At 39.9% G+C, this 16,564-nt stretch overlaps 1 protein-coding gene across 1 annotated transcript in view; it reads left to right on the plus strand.

The window, feature by feature from the left end:
* The window catches only part of vwdel (von Willebrand factor D and EGF domains-like), a 105,753-nt gene that overhangs the window by 57,490 nt on the left and 31,699 nt on the right, over positions 1-16,564 (plus strand). The window contains 5 exon segments of the mRNA XM_042346975.1: positions 4,356-4,564; positions 5,902-6,881; positions 7,900-8,036; positions 10,709-10,870; positions 13,291-13,395. Coding sequence (XP_042202909.1) covers positions 4,356-4,564; positions 5,902-6,881; positions 7,900-8,036; positions 10,709-10,870; positions 13,291-13,395 — 1,593 coding nt within the window.

Below are 16,564 nucleotides of genomic sequence, written 5' to 3' on the forward strand. Positions count from 1 at the left end.
ATACTAATTCAGACACTGCACTATATAGAAAAGTGCAAAGATACTCCACATGTTGGTGCCTTAAAATATAAGGATTATTAATAGTACAAGTAGAAATATTTTGAATGAGCACAATTGAAAATAAGCAATTGTTTGCAATAACCTAACCCCCAAAATGATGCGGAATTCCAACCAGTTTATATTGAAAAGCTATCATTTGAAATGTTTCTAATTCAATAAAAAGGATATTATCACCTACATTGTTCATATCTGTCCCATTGACAACAATACTTAATAATAATTACAATCCTTGCATTCGATATAATGCCTTTCATGTCAGGAGTACATTCTAAAGCACTTCACAGGATGTAGTGTAAAGTGGAGCGACTGTATTTTGTATGCAAACGTATATATAAAAACAGCACCTTGGTGTAAGGAACCCAACCAAACAGGCAACAATATTGCTTATATATATTTCTGGGGGCTGAAACATGAGTTAATACATTTTAAATAATATTCTGCTTGAAAAGTCACTAGAACTTGCTATAAAGTAGGATACATTGATGTTTTGTTGACCAAGTTAAATTGAGCGTGGAGCAACTAAAAAATCAATTATAACTGCGCACATGAGGTTTCAGAGGTCAGGTACTGGCTCTGTGGTCAGACCAACTGTGTCCAGGTTTTCTAAGAGGCAAATAAATCAAATCCTGCACCCTATTAGAGTGAGTCACTTCAATGCACACTCAGCAAATGTCATTAGTTTGCTTTGTGTAAATTTCCTCAAAAGAAAAATTGTTAAATCTTTATGGCACCTAACTTGTCTTTATATTGGAGGGCACTTATAGAATCATAGAATCCATTCGTCCCATTGTGCCTGTGCCGGCTCCCTGAAAGAGCTATCCAGTTAGATCCACACCCCCGCTCCTTCCACATAGACCTGCAAATTTTTCATTTTCAAGTAAATATTCAATTCTCTTTTGAAAGTTTATTATTGGATCTTCCACCACCCTTTCAGGCAGTGTATTCTACATCGAAACAACTCTGGGTAAAAATATTCCTCCTTGTCTCCCCTCTGGTTCTTTTGTCAATTATTCTTAAATCTGTGTCCTCTGGTTACCGACCAACCTGCCAGTGGATACAGTTTCTCCTCAATATACTCTATCAAAGCCCCTGATAATGTTGAACACCTCTATTAAATATCCCCTTAACCTCCTCTGCTCTAAGGAGAACAATCCCAGATTCTTTAGTCTCTCTACATAATTAAAGTCCCTCATCCCTTGTATCATTCTGGTAAATTTCCTTTGCATCCTCTCCAAGATCTTGATATCCTTCCTAAAGTGTGATGCCCAGAATTGGACTCAATACTCCAGCTGAATCCTAACCAGTAACTTCTAAAGGTTTAGAAGAACTTCCTTGCTTTTGTACTCTGCCTCTGTTTATAAAGCTAGGGATCCCAAACGCTTTTTTCATTGCTTTATCAACTTCTGTCATAATTTTGTATATTTGTCTGGTTTCAGCTTTATTAAATATTCTCTGTCGCCTGCAACTTTCAAAGGGACCATTTCAACTGCACTCAATGTCGTCCTGTGCAGTGTGCACTTACTTACCACAGTTGCAAATGATAAGCTCACACTGGCCCAGAAACTACAATAGGAAACTGGGTTTTGTTTCACCATTTCGTCTTTAGGAGGCGAAAATATCAAGAATCTCTCAGGCTGAACATTTTACAACTTTTACCATAATTTAATACATTGCTAAAAATAAAATACTCTACACAGCACAGAATGTAAAGGATTAAGTAAAAGATGGAAATGAAAATAAAAGCAGTCTAAAGAAATACTACCACTTCAAAAAATGTTTCAGAATGAAGCACAGCTTGTGTTCTTTCTTTCTTTTTCTCACGTTCTCTTTCTGACATACTGTTCCATCTCTGCTGTTTATCCCTCCTTACCAATTAACCGCTTCCCTCAGACAATTTTCACACTTGCAAACTATCATTGTTCTTTGAACTTTAGAGAAATACTCGATTTGATGGGAGGCATTTTGCAGCAATCAAATTAGCTTTGTTCACATCTTACATTTAGACAGGATCCCTCTATGACTCCAAATTGCCTATTTCAGAACCAGCTTGTCAGCTCTTTGTTCAATCAACTTTTAAGAAAATAGTGCATGACGCCATTTTCAAATAATCACATTCGCCTACAAAACACTAGTTTTTTACAGTATGCTTTTTACAATTTTTATGCTCATTTGTAAAGTCCACTTGACAGTAAATCTTGCGAAGTTCTTTGAGATGACCTGATGTGAAAGATGCTACATCAAATGCAAGATTATTGTTTGTATTTTTATATGCACACAGCATATTTCATTAAATATGCTTTGTGTAAATTTGTCTAAATCCTCATAACACCTTACTTGACTTCATGCTAGAGAGGGCTGCTCTGCTTACTGAAAATTCAAAGTTGATGTGGAAGTGTACTTTCTGAAATCAGGTTACCGACCCATGTTTATGTTTTAATATTTTGCAAAAACAATTACTTCTTCCTATGAACATGGTAAATATAAAAAAAGTATAATCCTATTATGCTGAGATAATAATGGATTATCATGGAGGATATTTGCAACTAACTTTTTTTTGTCAGTTTCACCTGCTTGGACTGGACTTTATACCATAGGGCTTCAGTATAACTGAGGCATGGCAGAAGGTCGCTTCATATTGTGAAGCCCTGGCATTTTTAGAAATGATCCTGAGACCTATGGGCTGCTTCCCATTAATCATCCAGTGGTCATAAAATAAAAGTTAAGTCAGCATAGACTTGAAACCTCCCAGACTGTATGATTGCACTCAGCAAGGCCTTTAACCACTGGGAGATGGAGAGAAGCTGGGTTACACTTACTTGTTCAAATCTATGCTGAATAATGTATCCTGGTTTGGCACACACTGAACTATGGTAACAGTAAGGGTGCTACAATTGCCCTCAGTATCCTTGAGTGGGAAGCAGGAAATCAGCTAGATTTTTCGCTCCTCCTTATTGCTTTCCAAAACGTTTGTTGGAAATTATCTTTATGAGGAGATCAGGCATAAAACTACCACACAAAATACCAATGTACTAAGCATTGCATAGAATTTTGTATCTAGCATTTCAGTATAAAATGCTGATTGAACCATAACATACTGGCATGTTATCCAAAAATTAATGCTAAGCCCACAAAATATTTGTGTTAAAATTGAACTAAAGACAGCAAGATATTTCAGGAGTTTGTAGTGAAATATGTTTTCATTAGAACTTTTCTGCCTTATTTGTTTGGATCGAATTGCTGAATGGATAGGCTTTGCTACAAAGATCTACCAGTTGTTATGTTTATGCCCATACACCTTGCAGAAGTCATGATTCAAGGCATAACATTTCTTGGCAAGCTAATAATGTATTTATGAGTATTGAACTTCAGCAGGATTGCAACATCTGGGCATCGTCTGACCTTGCAGCAGCTGTCAATGTGATTCTTTGCTTTCCGTCCGCTATTTAGCTTCTGCACAATTTGTCCCAGCTGGCTTGACAATTTTCAGTCATAGATTGAATTACAAACATAAACCTATACATTCTGTGAAGTGTAAAAATAATTGAAGTAATAAGCAAACTTTACAGCCTGGCTCAGTTGGTAGTCCTCTCGCCTCTTTGAGTCAGCAGGTTGTGGGACCGGGAACTTATGGTCTAGGTCAGGATGGTTCAACCTTTTGGCTGCTGAGGGACAGATTCCCTATTTGAGAAGCGTCTGCGGACAGCATAAGCAATATTTTTGTGCTTCCTTTCCCAGAAATATAACACAACATTTACTGGTTACAGAGGAAGCGGATGAAATGGAGGGAGGGGGGAGTACCGGATGAAATTGGCCCGCGGGCCACAAGTTGGACCTCTCTGGTCAGGTGAACCCCCAAAACCAGGGTGCACTGCATTGTTGATGTGCTGTCATTCAGATGAGACGATAAACTGAGGTCCTGTCTGGATGTTAAAAATCCCATTTCGCTGTTCGAAAAGAGAAGGATGTTCTGGCGAACAATCCCCCAGATAAAATTGGTCATTAACTCCATGGCTGTTTGTGGGACATAACTGCGCAAATTGGCTGCTCACTACACTTTACAGTAAATAAGATGAAATGCTTTGAGATGTCCTCTCAACATGCAAGGCATTGTATTATATGTAAGAATTATTATTATGGCGGCTCAATGATTGCAGAGAGAGATCCAATCCCTATTAATTACGTGTTTTCAAAACACTTTACCATTTGTGTCATTGAATTCATATAGAAGCAGCAAATGCATCAATTACATAAATAAAGATTGGAAATGATTTTTAACATTTTGTTTCTTAATATAGGTCACATTTTCTTCTGGAGCATTTGTCCGCGCTGATGTGAGTGACTGGGGAATGAGTTTAACACTCAGAGCACCGGGCATAGACTTCCAGAACACTAGAGGTCTATGTGGCACATTTGATGGAGATATGAATAATGACTTTCATAATCCAGATGATCTTCTCGATCGAGAAATCCCTGCCAGTCTGGATGCTTTCATTGAAGATTGGAGGTAATATTAATGCATATGTTTAATCTAAATATTATATATATATTATTTTATTCATTGAAAATCGACATTGATGAATTATGTTCAAATGAGACTATTACTTCAGTGGTTTTCTATGCTATGCGGTAGCTACCAACCGTGTTATGAACAAATTGAGATCCCAATGAAGAGACAGCAAGAAAATCAAGTGCAGCTATTCATCCATGAAATAGAATTATTCAAGAGTTGAAACTGGTTTAAGAGTACCTTAAAATACGCTCAGGTCTATATCTAGTTACTGATCTCTAACTTAAATCCCATGTGCGAACCAAATTTTTCCATCATTTTCTGAGTGACTGTGATTAAAACCATGAAGCAGCCAACAGGAAAAAATCATTCAGCTCATCAATTCGTTACTTTCCACAAGCTATATACAGGATGACTCTGGTTGAACACAGTCGCTTACGTCCAATGTCTCGGGTCCTTTGTTATGATAAAGTGCGTAAAAAATGGTCAGTGTGTGGGTTGTCAGGTCACCTGCCAATGTCACTTTCTCCATGTTGGAGGAATGTTTACCACTAATAATAATGATAATAATCCTTGGTTTTGATATAATAGCTTTTGTGTTGGGAGGATGTCTCAAAGTGCTTCAAAGAATATACTTTAAAGTATAGAGATTGTACTTTTGCAGAGAAAATTGGTGTCATTTCTTGCACTTAAAAATGGCCTACTTCCAGTTCCTGTCACTTATTGCATGCTATGCATGCACGCTATGTGACAAAACTCCACTGTTGTCATTTTCTTCATGAAATAATGTCAGTGGTGCTTCCTACCTATATCATACATGTGCAAATGCCTCCCACAGGAGGTGAGATTGGCAATGACTCATAAGTCGGCTACATTTTAGCAAGTGACAACCAACTGGTCTGTGTGCTAAAACCAAACAAGGTTCCACAGAGCACCCATCTTACAAGTGAATCAGCCTTATGAAGGGATTGCCCTGCACAAACCTATCATAAAGTGGATACCACTCCACCTATTTCATGGGGAATGTCACTGGTTATGGAGTGAGAAATACTGCCTGCTTTTTCTCCTTCCTAAGCCAAAGTGTGCTGAGACCAATGGTAACATCCCAATTGCTGCCGATCTGAGACCACCTTAGATCATTATTTGATCTTGTAACCTATTGTCTGTGTGAATCCCCGACTTTATCTATTAGGCCATCGGGGAAGCCCAAAAGTAATAGTTGCTAATAATCTCTTTTAACGTGTTAATATTTGTTATTGCCTACAATATAATATGAATATCACACAGAATATAGCATTATGTATGACACTACATACATTGTTATCTTTTTACAGAATTATGCCTGGCAAGAGTCTGTTTGATAAAACGTCATCTTCACCAATTACTTTCAAAAAAAGACAATATTGCAGTTGTAGTACAAACTTGCCCGTGTTGCAAGAGTCTTCTAATAAACTAGATGCTGCTCCTCAACCTGGGGTCGCTTCAACTTGTTCAAGCAGTGAACATGTGAGACTTTCCACTTTGATACCTGTCTTAGATGTTACAGCAGAATACATTAGCAGTATTGAGTTAATTAGAGGAATTAGCAGACGTCAAGCTGAAAATAAATCCACAACAACATTAACACATAGACATCATACGAATCTGAGCAAGTTCCACGAAGCCACACACTTTACCAAAGCCTTGCATATTCATCCCAGAGGACACATAAGGACAATAGAAAGAAGATTATCAAAGGGAAACACTAGAAGGAACAAACGCCATCATACAAGGCATCTTAGCAGCAGAAGATGGAAACGCCAGAACTATTATGAATTCTTACCAACATTCCCATTCCAGAGTCTCACTCAGACTGATCTGGAAGGGTTCAGCTATTTTTTTCCTGAGGACCACGCCGCTGATTTTCATCAGGAAGCTTTACCTTCATGGCCTACACCTTCTGGATTGACAGAAGCGAATGCCTTTGACTTGTGCCAGCAAACAGTAGCCAATTCCAGTATAGGCAGAGCCTGTGGAGAATTGCTCGGTGGACGAATAGTAGATGTGATAGATATTTGTATCTTGGATCTGCAGCGTAAGGATAATGTCAGCTGGGCGGCAGGAGGCCTGAGTTTGTTAGAGAATGAATGCGAAAGGAAACTATTGGAAAATGGGATGTACCATGGAAGGGACTTTGGGGATTTATCTGATGTGCCTCAGGAAATCTTGTCAGCATTGAGGTGCCCCAATGTTTGCAGCGACAATGGCGAGTGTGCTGAGTGGGGCTGTGCCTGCTTTTCAGGTTTCAGTTCTTATGACTGCAGTGTATTAGTTGGTAAGTAGCACTTCATATAATAACTAAGCTGTTAAACTCCTCAAATCGTCTTAGAATCATAAAAGTTGCAGTCACAGCCTCACAGGCCATCATCCAACTGAGGTATTGTTGGAGCACCTCCAATAAAATTAACACCTCTAATTCCTATTCCTTGCTCATCCTCTGTATCTTTTTACAGTGTAGTATTCTTTTTCAAATTCTAGTTGTCTTTTAAGTGTTGCTACGGATTAAGCTTCAATATACACTTTGAGAAAAGCATTCCGTAATAATCTCCTTGAAAAAAAATCTATTCAGTGATAATTCGGATGTTATATCCCTTGGTACCAATTTATCAGCGAGGAGCAATGTTCATTCATTCACTATTTCGGTAGGACTTGCAGTCCCAGGATGTCTATTGAGGCTTTGTAGAACTACACTTCTTGTATAGGGTAAGCTTTTCAGTAAGCACATTTTTGATCCACTCTGATTTAATGTTTGGTGGCAAATAAAGAGAAGGTGCCATCAGCAAGGACGGGCGAGAGAAATCGGTGCCTGCTTCTCACTGGGCTACTTTTGAATAGTTTCTTAGCTGCTGCTATGAAACATCACAAAAAAATATATATATATTTTGGTCAGCCGGATGTCTGACACATGCAAAAACTCATCACCGTGCTTAAGAGTATTCAAACCAAGCTGAGAATCCTATACATCCCACCTACACATGGAAATTCCAAAGATAGATTGGGGACCTTCCTGGCTCAGGAACCAGACTGTTGAGACTGCCACACAAGGCTGGCTCAGTTCCAATTGCCATTGCAATTCCATTGCCAAGTATGTCACCTTGGAGCCAGAACACCGTGCTTCCCGCCTCCCACCCTCTCAGGAGGATAGAATAAAATATATAGGGAAAGAAAAGTAATGCGATCACAAATTATGAGAATAATCAATTTGGGATGAGTGAAAGATATAAGATGTCTTGTCTGTTTGAAAACTGTAGTGTGTGCCAATTAATTCACTTTCTATGATATTAATATCGAAGATCAGCTTCCTGAGATCAGAGAGTTGGAGAATTCTGGATTGTGCGATATCCGTCGGTATGACTGCACCTCTGTGAGGGTCTTCGGCCAGGGATTTATGGAGTCTGAAAGCTTAAAGTGTGAAATCGTCAAGCTGCAAGTAAGCCAAGTTATAGGATACACCACTAAATCTACATCAAATAGTGATCTAGAAAACTGGACAATTTTCTAACCGGATACTTTGAATTGTACCTATTAATTCACAGTCTGGCTCAGTCAGTAGCACTCTCACTTCTGAATCAGAAGGTTGTGAGTTCAAGCCTCACATCGGGTCTTGGAATTCATATAGTCTAAACTGACACTCCAACGCAGTCCTGGAGTGTGTTGCATTGCTGGAGGTGCTGTCCTTCAGATGAGATGTTAAACCAAGGCCCCTTCTGCCTTTTCAGGTCAACATTAAAGATCCCATTGGCACTATTCGAAAAGAGAAGGGAGTTTCTCTTGGTGTCCTGGTCAACATTGACCCCCCAAAAATTGGTCATTCACTTAATGACTGTTTGTGGGACATTGTTGTGAATAAATTGGCACATGTTGATTCATGAAAACACACAATCACTACACTTTACAGCATATTCTGTGAAGCATTGTATGGCATCTTCCTGACATGAAAGGTGCTATACCAAATCTAAGGATTTCTTTTTATTATTATTTCAGGCTTTGAAATGGGCAAATGTTTGCACAAGTTTATGTAACGTTTTAAAGTAGAGCCTATGAAATATACAGAATATGATGCGTGATTAATTTCTGTGTTGCAGTTGAGATTTGGAATGCTTTTGATAAGCAGAATCTTTTAATTCAGCTGAACGTCAATGTATACTGAAGCGAAGGCCAATACCCATTGAGGCGAACATCAGTGTGCATTTAGGAGAAAATCAATATACAATGAGGCAAATATCAATGTACTTTCAGATGAAGACATAAAGATTTATGGACATTGAAACAAAGATCAATGGACCGTGAGATAAATGTCAGTTTACAGACAAAGTACATTCATATGAATGTCAATGTGCATTTGAGACAAAGATCAGTGTACAGTGAAATGAATATCCATGCACATTGAGACAAAGATCCAAGCGCAATGAGGCAAAGATTAGTGTACATTGAAGCGAAAATTAATATATATTGAGGTAAAGATTAATGTAAATTGAGATGAATGTCAATGCATATTGAAACAAAGATAAATGTATATTGAAGCTAAGATCAAAGTGCATTAAGATGAAGATCGATGCTTTTTGAGGCATCTGTCAATGTACCTTTAGGTAAATGTTAATATGCATTGATCCAAATGGCAATGTAGATTGAGGCGGAATTCAATTGACAATTGAAAAGAGAAGATTGAGAGGTGACATGATTGCTGCCTATAAGGTTCTAAAGGGGCAAGACAATATAGACCATGATAGGTTGTTTCAACTTGTCCAAAATAAAACCAGAGGACACGGCCTGCGATTGAAGAGTAAATTCAGAGCGAATCTACCAAACACCATTTCAGTGAGCGAATAGTGAACCTGTGGAACAGGCTCCCTAGGGAGAAGCAGGAAGTGTTGATTCTTTCAAACACAGATTAGGAAATAACATTATGGGATATAGTGCACAGTTTGGGACATATGGGCATGCGACCACCAGGAATGTGAAGGACAAACTAGATGCACCTTGGTCTTTTTTTGTCTAGCATTTTTTATGTTATACATTCTTATGACATTTACTCCAATGTTTGCTATTGTTCCTTATTTCAAAATATCTATAAGTGTCAACTCAACATTTTCCTTTTCTTATTCAAGTAGAAATTTGTGATTTTTATTGTGACATTCATTCAAGGATCTATTTAAATGATTATAGAGTGAAATATCCAGTCGCCATATTGTGTTCTGACCTCAACTAAATTGGAATAGTCAACTGAAGAGAATGTAATTATTAATTTGGAGGCCAGTGCTCTGTCACTTTTGAGAATTGTGGTAAAAGAATTTCCAAAATGATTAAAGTTTACAAAATGCTGCTCGACCTGAAGGTTTCAAACAGTGGTCGTCAATCAGGTCTGAGGACTCTGCATTTGACACTGCCTTATATACTGATGCAAATAATGTAAGAAGCTTTTATTAAAACCAAATGATGATCAAGTGAGTCTAAATTCTCCAATGAGTCCTGCTGCACAATGTATATATGGACATTGGGTGAGGAGGATTAGATTCAGCTGGAATGCCTCACGCATGTGCATAAACTGCTGGAAAATTGTGATCTGGGCCATAAAATCAGAAATTTAGGTGAAGAATGGGAGGATGCTCTACTATGGAGCGCACCATAGGGCCCAACCATTGAGCTCCATCATCCAGCCCCAACACAGACCACCATGAATACCATCACAGTGTGATTCAGCACTTTAAGGAGAAAACAGCCAAAATCGGAAGGAGAAAGGGAGAAAATGTTATCTCAGGTTGATAGTAATAATAATAATCCTTGCATTTGATATATAATTATAATATTCCTTGCATTTCATATATAATAATAATAATCCTTGCATTTGATATTGCACCTTATCATGTCTTCGAGAAGTCTCAAAGCATTTCACAGAATATACTGTAAAGTGTAGTGACTGTATATGTTGTGGACGAAACACCCACAAAATATACTTGATATCCAAGAATAGAAAGGAAAATTTGGACCTACAGAAATAACAACTGAATGTTGTATTCATATGAGAATTGTGTACAGTGTTTTTTTCTTATGTTAAAAGAATTAATGTTATTTCTTTTGATTTCCTTTATCTATTGAGCATAGCATGCCAATGGTGAATGGGTTGTAACTGTGCCACAACTGACGAAGGCTACTTTTTTGAGTAATAAAGCTGTGGACTGCCAGATTCCTGCTGAGGATGGTCAACCATCTGAAAGCATAGACTTGGTTGTTGACGACAAGCCAATTGCAAGGTGGCAAGTTAAGGTATGATATTTTAACCTTCCAATTGGGTCTAATATAATGATTTACAAAAGCATTTCTAAATTTCGAATCCCACTTGTTCCTTGATATGTTCTTGTGCTGACCTGCTGGAACTCTGTTTGGAGACTGATCTGATTACCGATTCTGCGAAATCGGATTATGGTGAAAGAAAGGGTAAAAGGACAGGCTGATCTTGTGATGAGGGGCAATTGTCACGTCAGAGTGGCCGACGCCTATTATGCTACAAGTGGTTGTGCCAAAGTCTCAGCCATATGAAGAATATTGGTGTACAGATCTGCAACCCTGCAGTTAGCATGGATTTGATAACAAATGTAGCCATGCCTTTCTTGCTTCTGCAACCATGGTTGTAAGCAAACTGAAGCTAAGGCCTGCAATCTGCTCATCCACAAAGCACTTTTAAGGTAACTGCAGAGGGAAAGAGAGCAGTAGGCAAAACAGAGGGCTTTTAAAGTTGTCATAGAAGCCTCTTTGTAGCAAACTAGGACTGCTGCAAAAGAAGCTTATCACCAAGGCTAAGAAGCTAAGAAGCTTCATTAAGGAAATGAAGCGGGATCAGTGGGTGGCATAAATCTATAAGCATTTCCACATGAAGGATTTCAAAATCAAGTGTTCACACAGGATGTTGACACCTCCAGGGAAGGTCTGTTTACTGTCTCGTGCGGTGTTCCTCAGGGCTCTGTACTCGGTCCCCTCCTTTTTACCCTCTACACGCTACAACAACAAGATTCCATTTATAGAGCGCCTTTCACGTCGGGAGGACATTCCAAAGCGCTGGATAGCTGGGTCAGGACCCGAGCAGGGGGGAAATGGTCAGGGGGAGGGAAGGGAGGGAGCGAAGAGGTAGGAAATGGTGAGGGGAGGGAAGGGAGGGGGCGAGGAGGGGGTAGAGAGTCGAGAGGGGAGCTGAAGGCACGGTCAAAGAGAAAGGTCTTGAGACCGGCCTTGAAGGAGGAAAGGGAGGAGGCGGCGAAGGCACTGGGGGATAGAGTTCCAGAGCCTAAGGGCTGAGAGGCTGAAGGCTCGGCCACCGATAGTAGGGCGGTTGGGGCGGGGGTTGTGGAGCAGACCGGAGCCAGAGGAACGGAGGGTACGGGCAGGTAGATAGGGGGATAGTAGGTCGGAGAGGTAGGAGGGTAAGGGTGCTCTCCCTTGGTGACATCATCCGCAGACATGGTGTAAATTTCCACATGTACGCGGATGACACCCAACTCTACCTCTCTGCCTCCATCCTCAACTCCAGACCTACTGGCGTCCTGACTGACTGACTGTCCGACATCAAGTCCTGGATGAGGGACAACTTTCTCCAACTCAACATCAGCAAGACCGAGGTCCTCCTGATTGGCTCACGCCAGCGCCTCCGCACCTCAGGCGCTGGCAGCATCAGCCTCCACGGCTGCACACTCAACCTCACTAAGCCAGTCAGGAACCTGGGTGCCTTGTTTGAACTGTCCTTTCTCCCCCACATCCATGCCATGACCAGCACTACCTCCGCAATATTGCCAGACTCCGCCACTACCTCACCCCTCAGGCTGCCGAAACCCTCACCCGTGCATTCGTCACCTCAAGGCTCGATTACAGGAATTCCCTCCTCATCGGGCTTCCCAACTCTTCCCTTCACAAGCTGCAGATCATCCAAAACTCTGCAGCTCGTGTACTCTCGCGCACCAGGCTCTGTGACCCAATCACTCCCACCCTCGCCCGACTCCACTGGCTCCCCATCCCCCAGAGGATCAAGTTCATGATCCTCGTCCTCACCGTTAAGGCCATCCATGGCCTTGTCCCCTCCTACCTCTCTGACCAGCTGACTCCATACCAACCTGCCCGTTCGCCTCTGGCCTGCTCCATGTCTCCTGCCCGACTCGCCCTACCATCGGTGGCCGGGCTTTCAGCCTCTCTGCCCCCACACTCTGGAACTCCATTCCACGGTCCCTTCGCCTCGCTTGCTCCCTTGTCTCCTTTAAGGCCGGTCTCAAGACCCTTCTCTTCGACAGTGCCTTTGGTCTCCCTCCCACCTCTTTGCCTTCCCTCACCCCCACACCACCCCTCCCCCATGCTCAGGCCCCAACACCTGACTGTTCAGCGCTTTGGGACGTCCTCCCGACATGAAAGGCGCTCTATAAATGTAATTTTGTTGTTGTTGTTGAGCAAAATAATCAAACTATGTTCACATGTTGCTGTTAACAAAACGGCTGAAACCTCGCACACAAAGCCATGTAATGGATGCTCTGCTGTTCTCTCTCTCTTTTGCTTTGTAAGCAAATTATTGCATGAAAATGTTTAAATTGTCACAAGATGTAACAGAAAGCAGAGAGATCAATTAGATAATTTGATGAGACAAAGCTGAATTAACTTCAGCGATGACTTCAGGGCAAAATGTATAAATTGATGTTTTTCTCCTGCAGATTTCAAATGATGGTTATATATACAGCAACACCGAGATCTTAACGTTATTCGATGGAGCTTGTCAGACTTGTGAGCCAGGATCTGAAGGCTTTTGCACTTTAAAGGTAGGTTCAGAAATAAATGGTAGCATTTATGAAAGCCCATACCTTTCAGGAGAGACTCCTGGACAACAGAGATTGGAAGTTTGTTTCTGTTAAGAGATCGATTGATATTCTTTGTGCAGTTTACATTATTGTCTTTTGCTGGGCAGATTCTGCTTGCTCCATTTGTCAAGTTGGTTGAACCCTGAGCTTTTGGAATTTAATAGCAATTTGATTGTTCACTCCTAGTACATGTATCTCCCTGAGTTTGGGAATGTCAATTTGTCTTGGTTAGTAGCACTCCAGCTTACAGGTTGTAGGCTCAAGCCCCGTATTGAAATCATAATCTCAACTGATAGTGTTGAAGGAGCCGGCATTGTCAGAGATGCTATTCCTTTAGATAAAAGGTTAAACCAAGGTCATGTCTGCCTGTTCTCATGAATTTTGAGGATTCTATGAATAATATTTAAACATAGAAGGGAGTTTTTAGTTTTGGCCAACATACCCTTAATTTGGTGATTCAACGTCCGATGCGTCACCCTTTGGACAAAATGTTAAAACAAAGTCCTGTCTATTTTTCAGTTGGATTTAAAAATCCTCTCGTTAAGTGGCCATTAACCTCATGTCTATTTGTGGGTCCTTTGCTTGCACAAAATGACTGCTCCGTTTGTCCAAAGTCACTGCATTTTACAGATATAACTTGTGTAGTGCTTTGAGATGATTCACTGTGTTAAAATGCTATAAAAATGAAAGTTTTTTTNCTTCCTGAATGAAATTAGGGAATGAAACATTTGCCTAAAATTTTATTAATTTTTGCCCACAAAATATAGTCAATTTACTTTATAGTATATTCTATGAAGTGCTTTGAGATGAGTCGAAGATAAAGATAAGGATAAAGCGCTATAATCAAATGCAAGGATTATTAATTACTTATTATTCATTATTATTAATTACTTATAACTGCTCTAAACACAGCAGTGATAGACACGAAACAATCTGTGAGTCTGGAATCTTACACGACAATCTTATAAACCAATTCAAGTGCACAGTTTATGTTAATGGAGACATTGGAAGAGTGGAGGATCTGAAGAGAGTGAAACAGGATCACACCAGAACAAGTTTGAAAGCTGTTTAATGGACCATACTTGTTGATGGCATCAAAAAACTGACACTCCTTCACACTTTTTAACAACATTAAAACATTAACTAGCAATCAGGTGCTGGTTAGCAAAGTATTGCACACAAGCATAGCATTCACATTGATATGCTTTAATAGAAACCCATGATGATCTGGTTATATAATTCCATGCTGCCAACTCTACCACAGGCACCAATTTGACTCAGGCCTTTGAATATAACTTATCAATTAGTGACTGGAATGAAGCCAAAGAAAAGCAATGATCAAAGTTACCAAAGTGGTGTGACTGCGCAATTGACTGCCGTGCTTCACCTACAAAACATAGTTAATTAACTTTACAGTATATTCTGTGAAGCGCTTTGAGACATCTCGAAGACGGGATTAGGCTCTATATCAAATGCAAGGATTATTATTGTTATTAATTCTACACCTGCATTTTACTGTTACAGTAAAACTCACATAAATTTTTTAAATTTATATAATCGCCTAAGTCGTACATGCACCCAAGTCCTATTCAGTTTCCTATCAAAACCACATAGATTTCTTTCCACTGGTCGTATTAACCATTTCCTGACTTGTAACATCTCTCCCTTCTCTGCCACACATTTACTGGCAGCATTAAATAGTGGGAAATGATGTCCTGACCTATTGAAACATTGCGCTTAACTGCTGGCTCCACCGAAGCGCAGGAAACGTAGTCTTGATCCGTTGCCACATGCACAGAAGAACTTCATTTCCCGTGATTCAATGTGATTCCAATGCTTGTTGGTAAGTGTGCATGCGGCAATGGATCAAAACTACATTTCTCGTGATTCAATGCAGCTCATGCGCACTTACCAGCTGCAGTGACTGATATTCCAATGCACACTTACCGAATGCATGGAATTATGCAAACTCAGTGCAGATTGATTAAATTGGATTTTATACTACTTATGCAAATTTGCCTGTAACTCAGACTTGACAAAGTCATATTAAATGTTATGGTCCCAACTGATATGCATCATGTGAGTTTTGCTGTAACAGGTAGTGACTGCTTACTGACAAGACACCTCAAAAAATTAGTATTGTCCTCCTGTGAGCTGTGTGTCAATAACAAGCATCTGATACAAGTAAAAGAGATGAACTGGAGAATCTTGGATGGATTCATTGATTATCATATTCCTTGCATTTGATGTAATGCCTCATCATGTCTGCAAAACACCTCAAAGCCTCTCACAGCATTTAGTGTGAAGTGCAGTGACTGTATTTTCCCTGTGGCCTGAGATCAACGGGCTCAACACACATGGGAACCTGAACTTGCCAACCGAGTCAGTGCAACAGCACCTTACCCACTAGGCCATCAATGGTTACTTAGCCTTAGTGTTACCTAGCCTGAGTAAATGCTCTCTTATTTGTTTTATGTAACACAGCCTCATAGGAAATCATGTAAATCTTCTGTATTGGTGCTGCTGCTGACTAAATGTGTGTAATGTTGCAAAAGTTCATTTCAAAGGTGATAGAGAATCACAGGTAAATAATTTTAGTTATTACTGCTCTTGGGAGAGTATTTTTATATGATACAATATTATTTACTGTGAATTCCAATGTGAAATGGGACTCCAAGGAAAAGATAGAAATCGCTCTTACTATATGCCTAAATTGGCCAATAAAACCTGAAATAAATAACATTGAGAATAACAATTTAAGACCATATACTGTATTGTATAGTATTTGATAATAGACTGTAACAACTACAACAAAGATTGCTAGATTTAGATGAGAAAATTACAATATAATAATAATAAAGTAATCATTGCATTTCGCTTAGCACCTTTAACATTACAAAGCTGTTTACGGTATATACTGTAATAAAGACTGTGCATTTTGAATGCGGTGAAGACGCACATTGGGAAAACGGCAGTGCAAAGGGTGTTGCTCACTTTCAGGTCAGAGCCGAGCTCTCGTGGGGTTATGTGACATACATGGATTCCTTGCAGGAGATGCTGTGTGTAGTCTGTGTTACGTTTTCCAGTACAAGTCACCATTTACTCAGCTGTTTACATGACAAGAGCTTTT

The sequence above is a fragment of the Callorhinchus milii genome, unplaced genomic scaffold, assembly GCF_018977255.1.
Source record: "Callorhinchus milii isolate IMCB2004 unplaced genomic scaffold, IMCB_Cmil_1.0 Scaffold2, whole genome shotgun sequence".
Classification (NCBI taxonomy): Eukaryota; Metazoa; Chordata; class Chondrichthyes; order Chimaeriformes; family Callorhinchidae; genus Callorhinchus; species Callorhinchus milii.